The sequence below is a fragment of the Morchella sextelata genome, assembly GCF_020137385.1.
Source record: "Morchella sextelata strain SCLS chromosome Unknown scls_23, whole genome shotgun sequence".
NCBI classification, from domain to species: domain Eukaryota; kingdom Fungi; phylum Ascomycota; class Pezizomycetes; order Pezizales; family Morchellaceae; genus Morchella; species Morchella sextelata.
The window spans coordinates 663,296-678,358 of record NW_025408638.1 but is presented as its reverse complement, the minus strand read 5'-3'; the positions used below and the strand labels follow the sequence as shown (position 1 = coordinate 678,358).

The 15,063-nt window shown below is 44.2% G+C and overlaps 5 protein-coding genes across 5 annotated transcripts; 4 read left to right on the top strand and 1 right to left on the bottom strand.

Moving 5' to 3' along the window:
- Window positions 1-180: 180 nt before the first annotated feature.
- H6S33_007416 (uncharacterized protein) lies at window positions 181-1,923 on the top strand (the record flags this gene model as incomplete). The annotated part of the gene is made up of 2 exons (XM_044838763.1): window positions 181-430; window positions 539-1,923. 2 exons carry the CDS (start codon window positions 181-183, stop codon window positions 1,921-1,923), a joined length of 1,635 nt encoding a protein of 544 aa, XP_044688952.1.
- Window positions 1,924-5,811: 3,888 nt separating this feature from the next.
- H6S33_007415 (uncharacterized protein) lies at window positions 5,812-6,617 on the top strand (the record flags this gene model as incomplete). Its single annotated transcript, XM_044838762.1, has 4 exons — window positions 5,812-6,040; window positions 6,102-6,307; window positions 6,372-6,495; window positions 6,571-6,617. The coding sequence occupies 4 exons, from the start codon at window positions 5,812-5,814 to the stop codon at window positions 6,615-6,617; spliced, it is 606 nt and encodes a 201-aa protein (XP_044688951.1).
- Window positions 6,618-8,969: 2,352 nt separating this feature from the next.
- Window positions 8,970-11,218, top strand: H6S33_007414 (uncharacterized protein; the record flags this gene model as incomplete). Its single annotated transcript, XM_044838760.1, has 4 exons — window positions 8,970-9,110; window positions 9,210-10,237; window positions 10,317-10,664; window positions 10,702-11,218. 4 exons carry the CDS (start codon window positions 8,970-8,972, stop codon window positions 11,216-11,218), a joined length of 2,034 nt encoding a protein of 677 aa, XP_044688950.1.
- A 946-nt stretch (window positions 11,219-12,164) lies between these two features.
- H6S33_007413 (uncharacterized protein) lies at window positions 12,165-13,835 on the top strand (the record flags this gene model as incomplete). Its single annotated transcript, XM_044838759.1, has 8 exons — window positions 12,165-12,186; window positions 12,273-12,316; window positions 12,385-12,655; window positions 12,713-12,859; window positions 12,912-13,437; window positions 13,485-13,664; window positions 13,719-13,770; window positions 13,827-13,835. The coding sequence occupies 8 exons, from the start codon at window positions 12,165-12,167 to the stop codon at window positions 13,833-13,835; spliced, it is 1,251 nt and encodes a 416-aa protein (XP_044688949.1).
- Window positions 13,836-14,197: 362 nt separating this feature from the next.
- H6S33_007412 (uncharacterized protein) lies at window positions 14,198-14,649 on the bottom strand (the record flags this gene model as incomplete). Its single annotated transcript, XM_044838758.1, has 3 exons — window positions 14,198-14,234; window positions 14,308-14,410; window positions 14,535-14,649. The coding sequence occupies 3 exons, from the start codon at window positions 14,647-14,649 to the stop codon at window positions 14,198-14,200; spliced, it is 255 nt and encodes an 84-aa protein (XP_044688948.1).
- Window positions 14,650-15,063: the final 414 nt, after the last annotated feature.

The window sequence follows — 15,063 nt, the reverse complement described above, 5'->3', positions numbered from 1 at the left end:
TCGCTGTTCTTTTTTCTCTCCCACCCCCTTCCACCCTTTCTACACCATCATCATCATCATCATCATCACCACCGTCAACAGCCACCATCCTTATCCCCTTCCCTCAACCGATTTGTTCCTGCTCCAACGCCATCCGTAATCACCAACTCTCGCTCGTTTTCTGCATCACCCCAGCTCACGATGCAAAATGGCCCCGAACCGCCGACAAAGAGGCAGAAAACCTCTTGTTCTGCCACCGTCGCCTCCACGGTCGCTTCTGTGGAACCCCCCGCGAGAAAACTGCCTCAGATCCTGGACTTTAAGTTCCCTCCCGTAGAACCTATTGCTCTGAAAGAGCATAAACGTTCGGTAGACTGCCTAGTGAAGCTTCTACAGAAGAAGAAGAAGATAGTGGTTATTGCAGGAGCTGGCATTTCTGTAGGGGCTGGAAGTAAGAATTCCCCTATTCGCCTTTCCCACTTGTTTTTGTTGTGGTTCTGTCTGCCAGCCACTTGGTTGGCGTCGTGTAGTACAATGCTTACTAATCGACCAACCACAGTTCCCGACTTTCGATCCTCAAATGGATTATTTTCCACTTTAAGAACAGATATGAAATTAAAGTCTTCTGGGAAGCAATTATTTGATGCGTCCGTTTACAAAGATGATCAACTCACTTCATCGTTCCACGATATGGTTCGCAATCTCCATACCATGACATCTAACGCCTCGCCAACCGAGTTTCACCACCTCTTAGCAACATTAGCGAACCAAGGAAGATTGCTTCGTTTATACTCACAAAACGTTGATTGTATCGACACGCAATTGCAGCCTCTAAAGACAGCAGTGCCCCTCGGTAATAAGGGACCTTGGCCTCGGACTATTCAATTGCATGGAGGGTTGGAAAATATGGTCTGCTCAAAGTGTGGGTGGTTGGCCGCGTTTAACGCGAGCCTATTCAAAGGGTCGGAGCCTCCAGACTGCACAGAATGTATGGAAATGGATTCCGTGAGGGGTGTGGCTGGAAAGCGGGCGCTTGGCGTTGGGAAATTAAGACCAAGGATTGTCCTGTACAACGAATTTAACCCGGACGCCGAGGCGATTGGTGCAGTCACAAAGGCAGACCTAAAGTCGCGTCCAGATTGCCTGATAGTAGTCGGAACAAGTTTGAAAGTACCTGGGGTGCGGAGAATCGTCAGAGAAATGTGTGGAGTGGTTCAAGACTACCGAGGTGGAATGACTGTATGGATCAATGAAGACGACCCACCAACCGGGAAAGAGTTTGAGGGCGCCTTTGATCTTATTGTTAGGGGGGACTGTGAAAAGGTTGCAAAAACCGCCAGCATGCCAAGATGGGATGGCAGCGAGGCGCCCTTGCGGGCAGAATTCGAGACAGATAGCGACAGCTGCGGTTCATTCATGATGGATATAGATTCTGATGAGCTCACCAGGAGCACCAACAATGTTGAAGTCCATATTCCCCCACTTCTCCAGATTACTCAACTTCCTAGCCCTTCTATAAGTCCTCCGCCGAAAGCGAAAGGCGCGCGCAAACGACCGCCTCCCGACACCAAAATTGGTCCGTCAGCGAAGAGGGTCAAAACCAAAGCGAAATCAACAGCTACAGGCACGAAGGCTAAGGCGGAGCCTAAAAAGAAGAGCAATATTGCCACCGCGTTCAAAGTTAAGAAAGCGGTATCCATGACGGCCGTCAAAGGAACAAAAGCAAAGCCTGTAGCTAGAGCACCAAGAACGCCCAAAACGACAAGTTCGGTAGCTACAAAGAAGATGGCGCCTTCAGTTGAGATTCCGGCAAAGACAAATACTATTACTGTTGAGATTCCGGCGATGGCTATAATTTCGACATCTCCTACTACGCCTACATCTGGAAATTTGTTTGGCAGCGAGAGGTCGTCTTCAATCCCAATCTCGAGTTTGCTCAACTGAGTAGACATGTTTATAATGTAAATTTTCCGGAGAGCTATGATAAAGGAGTTACGGACCCTACGGAGGAAGAGAGAATTTTTTTACTGGGTTATTGGTGGCGTATAGTGTATGAAAAGTGGACTTTGTCTTGAATTCCATTAACAGGCTACATCAGGAATTAACTTGTATTGCTTGAAGTCACGACGACAGAAAAAAGCGTGTACGTGCATGGGGAAGGAAAGAAGGACATTAGTCTTAGGATATGTTATAAAATACGGCCCGGAAAGAACTGGAAGACTGTGGATTTTCCATTTGGTTACTGCTTTATTTATTTTCGCTCTTTCCCTTTATTTATTCTTCATATTCGATTGGAGTCGTGGGATGTTATGTCAATTCCCTTAACTTTCCTATTTTCTTTCCTTTTTATACTATGGTTGCTTTTTGAATCCTAGATCTTTCTTTTATGGTGTCGACAGGAGTTTTGGATATCGTTTGAATTGAGGGAATCTTTTTTTTCTAATGGCATTCGTTTGGTTTACATGTGCACACATAATTTTCTTTCTTGCGGACTGGATCCGGAGCTTTGTGTATACAAGTATATGAATCGCATATACACGGCAGTAACTTCCACCGCTGCTGGCTGCGTGGTGAGGGTGTTTGTTTGAGTTGGTTGGCACACGTACGAGCGTATATGGCTACATAAAAAACATATGCAGGTCTTAGACGCGCGATTAGGCCAGTGGTGTGTTCTAAAATGCAAATACAGTCACCTCTTATTTCATGCTAATTTGCAAGTGAGAGGGTGAATGCTCTAGCTAGCGAGGCTGTGGGTGCGTGCGGGGTGCATCGGGAGTGAATCATAGGTTATCACTCGGATCGTGTGCATGGCGAATGTAGACGATTAATTGATTTATCATGTAGTCCTAGGAGGCAAAGAGACGTAGGCAATAGTATATATGTTGAGGTGGTTGTTGGGAGTGCGTGTGTGTGGTCATGGACGTTGCTTATTCTTTTATTTACGTTTCGTAATTATTTGTTTATTTTGGATCGATGCAAGTACAGCCATACATATACTTAACATATTATCATTTCCATAAAATCTTTTGAATATTGGTGGTGTACCTGCCTACATGTAGCTCTCCTTAGGCTATGGAGAGTACTATTAATGGCTAAGTAGCACCGCCGTTAGAGCATTTATGGTACTGAATAATTCAATCTTCGAGAAGATAGATTATGATATAGTTATGCGGCCTCCCTATATATAGTTAGCTAGCTTTATAGGTGAGATTATTGTTAAGTAAAGAGACTGCGTGCTTCTGGAACCCTCCCTGAGAATTCTTGATAAAGTATGTATCTGCCGCGTGCGTACCGGCCTTGATCATTTGAGTTCGAACGTCGCCCTTCCAGATATACATGCATGTAGCTATATATACAAGTACATAATAGGGGTAAGTATTCACTTCTTCAAATACGTGCTCTTATAGGCATTTGCTTATACGGATCGTTTAAAATAATCGGCAGTCGCGTATTCTGAAATACATGTATATATGAGGAGAAAATAAGCATCATCAACCTACCTTACTGTCCAAAACATAGACCATATATGCGTATAATATAAAGATGAATGACTAATACACTAAGTACAGGCCTTGAATCAATATGGTAACAGATTTGTTCCTACAATATGGCATGTGCACTCCAGAGGTATTCGGATTTTTGAAAGATTCAATGCCATATAATATGGAGCGGTAAATGTGTCAAAAGTAATTTTACCAACGGTAGTAAATTATTTGCCACCGGTGGTGTAAGCACTGAATTTCAGTCATTGTCTCTGCACGCTATCCTACATTAGTACATTTCCACCGGTATAAGCACTGAGTTTCGGTCTTTATGCTGCGCTATACTAAATAAGTAAATATTCAATCATTAATGCCAAAACTTATGCAAATTTCCCACCGGTGGTGAAATACCGCCACCGATGGTGAGATTCCCCACCGGTGGACAATTTTCATATATATTGGCATTATATGGCCCCTTTTGGCCAAAAGGTCTGTGCTTTTATCATAAAAATTAGCATTATAGGGTATAAATACTGGTATTATTTTCACCACCAGTGGTAAAATAATTTACTACCGTTGGTAAAATTACTTTTGACACATTTACCGCCCCATAATATAAGGGGCATTGTAATGCAGCGTTATAAAGGCATATATTTCTAGAAGTGAATACCCCTAATATATATAGACATACTGGAAGCCATTTCGTGGATATTTTTGAAGGTTTATAGGCGTTCAAATAATGTGGTCTGTAGACCCCCGCAGGGGGTGTCTACAGATTTACTCACCTGGCAGTCTGCTTACAACTCTCATACTTCAAATAACCAAAACAACAAAACAACATTTTCTAAAAATTCCAAAAAAAAAAAAAAAAAAAAAAAAAATTAGCGCTTCACTATTAGCAACTAGGGATATAGATATCATGTTTACAAGCCTTATTATTTCTCCACTGTCGAATAGGGGAGAGTTATGTGCTCTGGTCTTGTTTTGCAGAATTTGATGTGGTGAGCTGTTGCTATGCAAGATTTGTAATTTATCTTCAAGGCTTTAGGTTTGAGGTTTGAACACCTTCAGAATATCCACGGGATGGCTTCTATTAACAAATTAACTAATAGTCGAATAATAGTCCCTTCTCGAGTTATGTCGAGTCCTAATCTGTTCCCAAAAAAAAAAGAAAATGCTTCATCTAATATATTGATTCCTCACCGACATATATGGATAGAGAAAGTCGTCTGGTGCTCTCTTCCAAGGGATTCTTTAAGGACAGAAATATACAGCTCGCGCCTCTCGAGCTCTGGGGAGGTTGTTATCCCTATGCCTCCGGCTCCTATGACAATATATCATCCACAGCCCCCATAAAGACTATGAAAGTGGGCACAGTAATGGCGATGAGCTTCCGGCAGGTTCCTATTAGCTACAGGCGGAAGTGGTTCGTTGCGTCGGATGTCCCTTTAATTTGGCTAGTCAGTATCCTACTAGTAGTTCCTAGGGACATTATTAGCAGCATGTTATCTGAATTACAGACAGGTGAGGGACGATCAACTAGCTACATATATATAATATAGGTATAATATCTAAGAAAGGTTACTTGCTGTATCCCATAATTAACCGTCGAGACAATGTTGATACCTCTTCATAAAGGCAAAAAGATAGCTGGAGCCAAGAGATCCTATTACTTTTGTTGATCTATCTCCCAATAGTACCACAAATTTGTATCAAGCAATAGGGTATCGGTATCGACGGTTTATAAAGAGTAAATCTTTGCACATAGCTAATTTGCTCAGCCATGGCCAGTAACGTATCCTCCTGAATAATTTTTGTTCTCCGGCTTCAGATTTGGTGAGAGATGAAAAAAGCTATCATTGACATCTCACCCGCGAACTGGGAGACGAAGGTCGTAATTGTAGAAAAATTTTCTGATTAGGCAGACAGCAGTAGTGGTGCCTTCTTCGCAGGGGAAAATTAGGAGAGCCCCCCATCCCCGAGAAAATAAATAACTGGAATTTGAATTTATGTCTTGTACTAAAGTATGTTATTGTTAAATTCTCAAAGACCGCAAATCTTTGTTACAAAAGACCCCTGTAGCTGATGAGATGTTGTAGGATTCCGCCTACCTATTTCACGCAAGGGGGTGAACCTGAATACTGATGCCGGAGTATAGAACCCCTTGACGATGCGCAAGGAGGCAACACATATAGCCAAACTGACCGCGACACCCTTCGTATTTAGCTTTAGCTTCCTTTGTCAAGAAGTATATAGGAACTAGATATCAGGGTGCTCCCAAATCCCTCAGTCGTTCCACACCTCACAGTATTCTCCTTAATTTTCATTCAGGTCTAGATTCGTAACTTCAATGACAATCATGGCAAGGCTGATAGTCCTCGCTATTTTCATTTTAACTGCATTTTCCATTGCCTTGGCAGCCCCTACAGCTAAAAAGCGTGATATTGTCTATGAGGTCTTCCCCAACTACCTGGTTCCCGCAGTGCAGGCAGTCTCAGGCACTGCGTACAGCACACAAAACACAGGCCATATAAGCTACAGTGGCAATGATCTTGACATGAACGAGACAACGATGTTTGGTACGTGATTCGACACATCACCCTGCATCTGAGCTGAGCTAACTATAAACCGTGCGTGAAGTTGGCTTCGATATCCCGGCGAATGAGGCAACAAATTGTGTGGTCAAGTTCATGTTGCCACCGCCATCGATTCCTTGGGGATATGAGTGGAAATCTCAGGGAAGTGGGAGGTTCGATGTGTATCTAGTTACAAGCCTCATTGTTCCTGGAGAGCTCAGCTGGGAAAATAGGCCACAAAGATATCAGCTACCAGTGTTCTCGGTGACTGTATGTGATATCTCTATTCTGCTTGATTGGTATCGTGTTTGGCTAACCTTGAATGTATGAGAAGCAACCTATAGATGGTGGAGAGGCTATTGTGGACGGACCTAGTGTCCGGTGCTTTAATGGTCAGAGGATGGACTTTGAGCTTGTTGCGACCCGTGAAAGCGGTTCCATGGGGCTCGACTGGTTCGGTATGTCCCATGGATATTTCCTATTCGTCCCAATGAAAATAAAGGCTCTAATACCAAGATTTATCTAACCTGCAGAGCTCGATAATCCAAGGACTGGAATAACGATGGAGATGTCACTGTAGAGGTATCTATTGGCCCCCATGTTTGGGTTGGTTAGTAAAGTATTATTCGTGTATTGTAATTATCTCGCGATCGTAAATACAAAACAATGAAATGGGTGTGTGCACCTGCATTTATTCTACTGAATGTGGAATTAATTTTGGCTTGTCTCCTAGCTAAAATTGCAGGTAGCTCTCATGAATCAACGTCTGCAAGATCAGCTCTATTTCCCGCAATACTGCCTAAGCGGTGGTCTTACAGCATTGGCATCCGCAGATCGTAGAATACCTAAGTTCATGCAGTTTCGAATCTCGACCTAGGACTGCTTCTACGTGCATGTAGTGTCGGTCTCCTCGTTGTTGTTGTTATTGCTAGGCCTGCAAGGTTTGTCGGATGCTTCTTCTAGAGTAGAGGGATACATATAAGTATTGCTAGTTGGCCTATACTGGCGAGAGTAGTTTGCTGCTAAGTAGGGGATAGGTACGAGACTAGGGTTAAGCATGTACTGAGCACATATAAAATTTGGCTATCCCATATGCCCATCCCCTACTATTCAACTTCTTGCAACGACCAAAGTACATAGATTATTCATCCTATCCGCCAGCACTACCGCTTTACAGAAGCGATATATATGATCGAGTGATCTTAATCTTGGCCATGGCCATGGTTGCGCAACGTCTGTGAGATAAGAATGCAAGTTCGCTCTTGCAATTTGGAAGAGACAACTCATCAAGCGAGCTGCCCTAGCTAGCTGGTCCTGCAGTGCCATGTCGAGCGGTGAGAGAGGCAATTATTCAATGTTAATGAACGGACAAAAAAGCAAATTCTATTGCGGGTTTGAGTTTACCCGTAATATCCCTTCTGGCAACGTATAACTACATAACTACACGTACTTGGGTATATGGGTGTCGAGTGATACTCCATGAGCTTTGCACCCACTATGTTTTCATGCTTGTGATCGGGTCGAAAGGCTGCAACTGCTTGTTATGTACGTACTCGCACTCGCAATAAGGTTACAATGCCGAATCGCGAAGGCACATTACAACCTCGGAAGATTTTTTCTTCTTTCTAGAAAAAAGGAATTTTTTGAATCTTAATGCTACTGAAGATGCCGCATCCAGGTTCTCATGCCAAATCCCCGCCTCCGGAACCCAACCACCAACTGCCTTAAATATATATGCGCCTGGGCCTCCTTCCGCCGATATTATCTACTCTATGATAGGCCCAGTGTCTCAGACATCTCTATAACGTTAATTGACGACTATACCAAACATTCGGTGACCCAACAGACTGAATGCCGGTACGTGCTTCCGTGGTCCCGACTGTCTACATGTAGGTACTCTAGAGTAGATATATACAAGCAAATGTGCGCATGCTATGTTATTGATTGGTCTCAATGACCTTAGAGCTAGAGAGAGACATGCTCTCAATATCTAGTTCATCATCGACTTCGCTAAAAGTTCCAATGGGTTCAAACGCCAGGGTCCTGGCCGGTGTCTCCAGCCTTCCCTCCCTCGAACTACACCCTGATATTATAAAATGTACCATGTAACACTACCCACACCCTCCCCGAGCTCATAATATCGAGCATTTAAGAAATAAAGTCTCAAATCGATCCAAATAGTTATGTCCTCATTGGTATCGATCCGTATTCTCAGATATGAACAGAACATTTCCGCAGCGGATTTCCCCGCCTTCTAACCGCGCCCAGGTACTATTACCAGTAGAGTAGGTACATGTAGGTATTCATCAGAGATCACTCGGAGGGCATAAAAGAGTATGCATGGTTTTATTTAGAGACATGCACGTTGTAGGGAAAATCCTTGAACGATTTCATGCCACATCTCCACCTTTAAACCTCATCCAGCGGATTAGTGACCGGCATGCCCACATGTTGCCCGGCTCGCTCAATTCTTGGGTCTTCTAGGCCACCCGTTTCAAATCAGGCTCTTTTCATCCACCAGACTCTCGACAAATCAGATCTCCAAGATATGGAATTCCGAGATGGAAGCGAGGCGGCATCATGCCATACCACCCCCATCGAGGATGGTAACGGCATCCAAATGTCACCGAATTTCTCACATACCAATCAGCTTCACCCGGTACTTCAGCTCCGCAACCTCTCCTAGTAGTTTTACTGGCTAGAACTCGGTGCAGAAAATCGAGGCAAAGACTCACGAGGCGGGCTTTATACGCAATTTATAATACAGAGGCAGATTTCTTGCCAAGAAGACCCTTTCGCGTGCGCTCGAGCAGTTCTCGCCCGAGTTATAGGAAAGATACACATCCCGCAAGGTTGATTAAAAGGCCCAACGCTGCGGCACAAAATAGACCACCTCGAGCCCTTTATTTCGAAAATAAAAATAAAAATAATAATGTCTCGACGATTGTTACCGAAGCCTTCGTTTGCAGCTACGTCGGCAGACGAAAATCGAGTTACCAAACCCCTGGACCGGCGGGTCAAACGGAACTGTGTAGCTACAGCTTGTATGCCATGTCGGAAGCGGAGATCAAAGGTTCGTTCCTGAATAAAGTCATGATACCGGCGGCAATCCGCTGTTTAAAGGAACGGGATGCGCTTCAACACGGCCGGGCTAACACAACCCCAAACACAGTGTGACGGACAAACTCCCTGTGCGGCGTGTCTAGCAAACGATAAGTCTGAATGTTTTTATGACAAGGAAAGTGACGGACGGCGATCGGGTACCCTGAAAAAACACGTTACCGAGTTGTCTTCGGACAACAACAATCTTCGTTGCATTTTAGGAACTCTGCAAAATTCGTCAGAAGATTACATGCGTAATATAGTCAATCGACTGCGCATGAAAGAGGATATCGAAGTTATTGCGAAATACATCAAGGAGCATCCTCCGGGTTCAGAACCACCTCCAAGCAAATTAAGCACAGCAGAATCCGATAGATCGAGTCCGCTTGTGCCAAGAGAACACCGAGAGTCCACTGGATCCACAGACATTGAATCTTCCAACGGAGGATATGTATATTCTTATGGATCTCCGGAACTGGAGGAAGGGTGGACGTATAATAATAATGGGCGTGGTACGACTCCAAGTTCTTTCGGAGGCTCTACCACTTCTGTTGGAAGTCCCCCATCGCTAGGCAGTCCTCCTCCTCCGGATATCAACACAACAGTTCGTTCTTGGACGACTGTGACTGATGATGTCGGTTTCATTCGTCATATACTGGACTGCTTTTTCATATGGCAGCACGCCTGTACTCCAATTTTTTCGAGAAGGAGGTTCTTAGAAGACTTTATTAGAGGTAAATCTGATTTTTGCAGTTCTATTCTTGTAAACGCTCTGCTTGCCTTGGGATGTGCCTTTTCAGATAGACCCGGTACTCGTACAGACCCGGAAGACCCAACAACTGCAGGCGACCATTTCTACACTGAAGTAGAACGCCTTTTAGAAATTGAAAACGTGCAAAACAAAATCACAACGATACAGGCACTTGGAATCCTAAGCATGAGAGAAAGTGGGTATCTTAGGGACGTCAAGGGATGGTTTTACGGAAGTCTTGCTCTTCGTGCAGCCTCTGAAACACTACATAAGAGCTCGCAAGACTATACCGAGCCAGACCTTGAGGTTTGGAGGGTGACATACTGGGGGCTATTTAATCTTGACTTGTATGGATTCCTCTTCTATTTTCTTTATTCCCCCTGCCCCTCTAGTTTTCGTGAGTTGTGGTTAATGCTGCCAATATAGATCATGGTCGATTGCAATAGCAAGGCTACCCCAACTCACTGGGAGGGCCTGGGAGCTACCAACGATCGACTATGAATTAGATAGGGAGGAGTACCTAGAACAAGCGGAGCTTTTATGGTACTCCACAGGAAAAGTCCCTCATGTTCACGGTGCATTCTTACAGTATATCAAGTTGTCAGGAATTGCCAAGGATATTGTAAATGCCTTCTATTCCCCATCAACCCAAGAAGAAAAGGTCACGCCAAAGATGCTGGATAGATTTCATAGGCGTCTTCTGGCTTGGGATGTGGAGCTTCCCGAAGAGCTAAAATTATCATCCACAACCTTACCGCATATTCTTCAACTTCAGTAAGTAAAGACTTGCTTGTACTTATTTTCATCATAGACAACCTCTAAACGATGTTAGCTTGATCTGTCGAGCAACAACCATCATGCTTTTCCGTCCGTTCCTACAAGTACCAGTGAGCGGCTTGTCCGAGAACTCGCCGAGGAGCATTTGCAAGAAGGTTGCCAAAGAAATAATCAAGATTGCACATAGATATCGGCATGAAATTGGGCACAAATATTTCATCCTTCCATTTTGTCACTACACCTTCCTTGCATGCCAGACATTTCTACAGGATCAACCAGCAGAGGAAGAGAACCTGAACCATGGCCTGCGTTTGCTTGCAGGAGCCAAACACTTATGGCCTGCAGGAGCTCTTGGGCTCTTCGGGTTACCTAGGATCGCTGAGACTTGCGGTATTCAACTCTCTAAAGAAACTCTTTCAATCCCAAATTTGACAAAAATCGAGGTCGGGCGCATGGCCAGCACCAGTTGGGCTTCAGCCAGGGAGGAGGAGGTCAAAGTAGTCACTGATGAATTTCTCGATTACTGGGAAAGAGCTTTTGCAGATGTATAAGTAGGTGTATTCGGTAGTCTAATTCTTGTTACATGTATTCAGTCTTTTGGCTTTGGGCTGCGGCCAATTTGTCTTCTTTATTGTGTATTAAATAGGTGTTTTATTTTTCTTATCGACCCTAAACTGGTGGCGTAATATGAGCTTGGACTCTTCTAATGAATTTATGTTGAGATGTGAGCTGGCGTATGGTTTATTAGGAATAACACGGATTGAGGAATTGAACCGGGACCGAGGCTAAGAAGGGATTCGGGTCGGGCAAAATCGTGTTACATTTAGTTAAAATAGTATTGTTTCTTATTGGTCAGGATATCAAGGGCTGATATTTATGAGGCAATTGATTGATGAACAAGTTACTTTGCAAGCTCGTCTGTAGTTTGTTTTTGTATCCACATACTTTAGATGTATCCTACGTACATGTATGTACCTTCGGCTTAGGCCAGGTTCCTAGAGTAATAGTCCCATCGAGTTAAGTTTGATAGTGGCCGAAAACACGTGGTGTGGCTTTTTTCTTTTTCTTTGCGAAACTGATGTTCTAAAAGCACAGGAGATGCTTCTATTCCTGGTAACAAGGTACATGTAGGTACACAGAGTACTATCTTCAATCTTGTCCAACAAAACAACCAGATATGGCTACAGTACTAATTGCGATGGAGCGATACCCTTGACAGGATTTTATTACTTACCGGATTTACGCGTGGTTGCGCATCCCACGCCGAATACGGGGGTTTCGTTTACCAGAGCCTGTTGCGTCATGGTCAGGCAGGTTAACCACCACGAGATTTTACCCCTCCACCCCACCCTCTTCTTGGCCGAGGATAATTTGATAAATATACTCCTCTCTTGTCCCGTTCCTGTCCGAATAATTCAACTGAAAAGCATCGAATAGTATTGGTTTAAGCTCGGAATTCAAATAATTCCTATCAATCGATCATAACGGAAACCCAAAATGTCTCTTTCAAACAAACTCGGTATGGAATTCATCTCCATTAAATTTTTAATATAGAAATTACGCTTCCCCTCCTTACAGACTGACACCCACTCCCCATTTTTACAGCCATTACCGATGTTGATCTTAAGGACAAGCGTGTCTTAATCCGAGTGAGTATCTCAGACCTCCATACATTCTCAGTTATAGAACTGATTCACGAAATTTTCTTTCTTTCTAGGTTGATTTCAACGTCCCTCTCGATGGCACCACCATCACCAACAACCAGCGTATCGTCGCTGCCCTGCCTTCAATTAAATACGCCTCTGAGCAGGGCGCTAAGGCCATCATTTTGATGTCCCACTTGGGCCGTCCTGATGGCAAGCGTGTCGAGAAGTTCTCTTTGGCCCCTGTAGCACAGGAGTTGAAGAAGCTTTTGAACAAGGATGTTACTTTTTTGAATGACTGTGTTGGAAAGGAGGTCGAAGAATATGTTCAGAAGTCAAGTGGAGGTCAGAATAGATTCAAAACTGTAAGTATGGGCTTTAGAAACTAATTAATGGATACAGGCGAGATTATTCTTCTTGAGAACTTGCGTTACCACGCCGAGGAGGAAGGTTCCTCAAAAGGGCCTGACGGAAAGAAAGTTAAGGCTGACCCTGCGGCCGTCGAGGCTTTTCGCAAGTCGCTCACTTCTCTTGGAGACATTTACATCAGTAAGTCCCACACATGACAATAGTGGGTAAATGGGCTTAACACCGGTAAAAGACGATGCTTTCGGTACTGCCCACCGTGCACACAGCTCTATGGTCGGTGTCGACCTTCCTCAGAAAGCTTCTGGTTTCCTCGTCAAGAAGGAGCTCGAATACTTCGCCAAGGCTCTTGAGTCCCCTGAGCGCCCTTTTCTCGCCATCCTTGGAGGGGCCAAGGTCTCTGATAAGATCCAGCTCATTGACAACCTGATTCCCAAACTGGATAGCTTGATCATCTGTGGTGGTATGGCTTTTACCTTCAAGAAAACCCTTGAGAACGTTGCAATTGGTACCTCCCTCTACGACGAGGCTGGTTCTAAGACTGTTGGTGACATCATCGAGAAGGCGAAGAAGCACAACGTTAAGGTTGTCTTGCCTGTCGACTATATCACTGCCAACAAGTTTGCCAAGGATGCCGAGACTGGATATGCCACTGATGAACAGGGTATTCCTGATGGCTGGATGGGTCTGGACTGTGGAGAGAAGTCCCGTAAATTGTTCAAGGAGACTATTGACGAGGCGAAGACCATCCTTTGGAACGGGTAAGATATTAACCCAATGGCTTGGCAACCCTTACTAACTAGATTAGACCTGCTGGCGTTTTCGAGTTCGATGCTTTTGCAAATGGCACCAAGGCTATGCTGGATGCTGCTGTTGATGCTGCCCAATCTGGCAAGATCGTTATCATCGGTGGTGGTGATACTGCAACTGTTGCTGCCAAGTACGGCGTGGAGGACAAGTTGAGCCACGTCTCAACTGGCGGTGGAGCGTAAGTCTTACCCGCTCCAAATTCAAGCCAGCAGCTGACAGCTTTGTGATAAAGTTCTTTGGAACTTCTTGAAGGAAAGGATCTTCCTGGTGTCTCCGCCCTCTCTGTAAGTAATTGTTCTCTCTTTCATCCTCACAAAATCGTTTTCTAATATTCATATAGAGTAAGTAAATGAGATTCGTTTTATACCAACCAAGGTCAAAGTCGCATGAATCTTATTGGATGATGTTATGGCAGTTTCTCGGAAAACCAATTTGTAACGTGCTGTTTCCTTAGATATTAATAAAAAAAAATAGTGCCTCCAAAAAAGAAAAACCTCCACATGTGTGGCTAAAAGATATAATATTCATAAAAGCGTACGGTAAGTGTGGGAAGTGTAGAAAGTATAGTTGAGATGAAAACGGATATATTGTGAACATGTAACTGGAGCTCTTATTTAAGACTGAATCGCTCTGTAATTCCCGCGGGGGCTATATTACAAGTGTCCTCGGTTTTATTCTAACTAGTGTTGACTCCGAAAATGCCATATCCAGCTATGACTTGTTCGCTCCGGTCTTTTTGAGCTCCTCTCTTGAAGGTAGGTATCATATCAGCACATATTCCAAATATCATAAAGCGTCAACAAGTGTAAATGAATAATAACCTGAGCTGCGCAGAGAAGTCCTCGCTAGTATCGTCATCATCCCAGCTCTCCTCCCAAAGGTTTCCCTTTCCACCAGGCACATCGGCCTCTGCATCCTCCCAATCTGCCCCAACCAACTGTTAGCCATTTCTATCTCTTATCACCATTTATGTTTCTTCGCCCATCTATCATTGGTTGATAATATGGAGTCGCTCTGACATCGGTCTGACATCGGTCTATGAGCTCACCTTCGACAGGGAAATCCTCAAATTCGTCATCCTCTTCCAAAGAGACGTTTGGCTTTTGTGTAGGTTTGTCGTCCTTGGGATCTGAGGACTTCGGCGCAGCAACTTTTGATGACATGATGAGTTTTGAAGATGGCGGAATAAATGATCTGACAAGCGCTGTGAGGGGGACTTGGGGCTATGCTTCAGATATATCACTACTACATGAGCTAAGTCCCCGTGACCGTAGTGGACAGGGTAACTTTGAGGTCAACTAGTTTACAAAACAAGCCTTGCTAAATGAGGAGTGGTAAAAGGTCTGCCAAGCCTACACTTTCGCTGTAAGCTAGAAGCGGAGAATTAACGTCAGAGCCCAGCGGAGGCTCCAAAATCCCGGGCACCGGTGTTTATATGTTATCAGCGGGGCAGCGTCCGTATTACGATGACTCCAAGGATGCATACTTGTACCATGTTTTATTGAGTGATCCTACGCATAAATAAGTCCAAATTGTAAACCTAAACTGTTTTGTTTGACAGAATTCCACTACCTGAA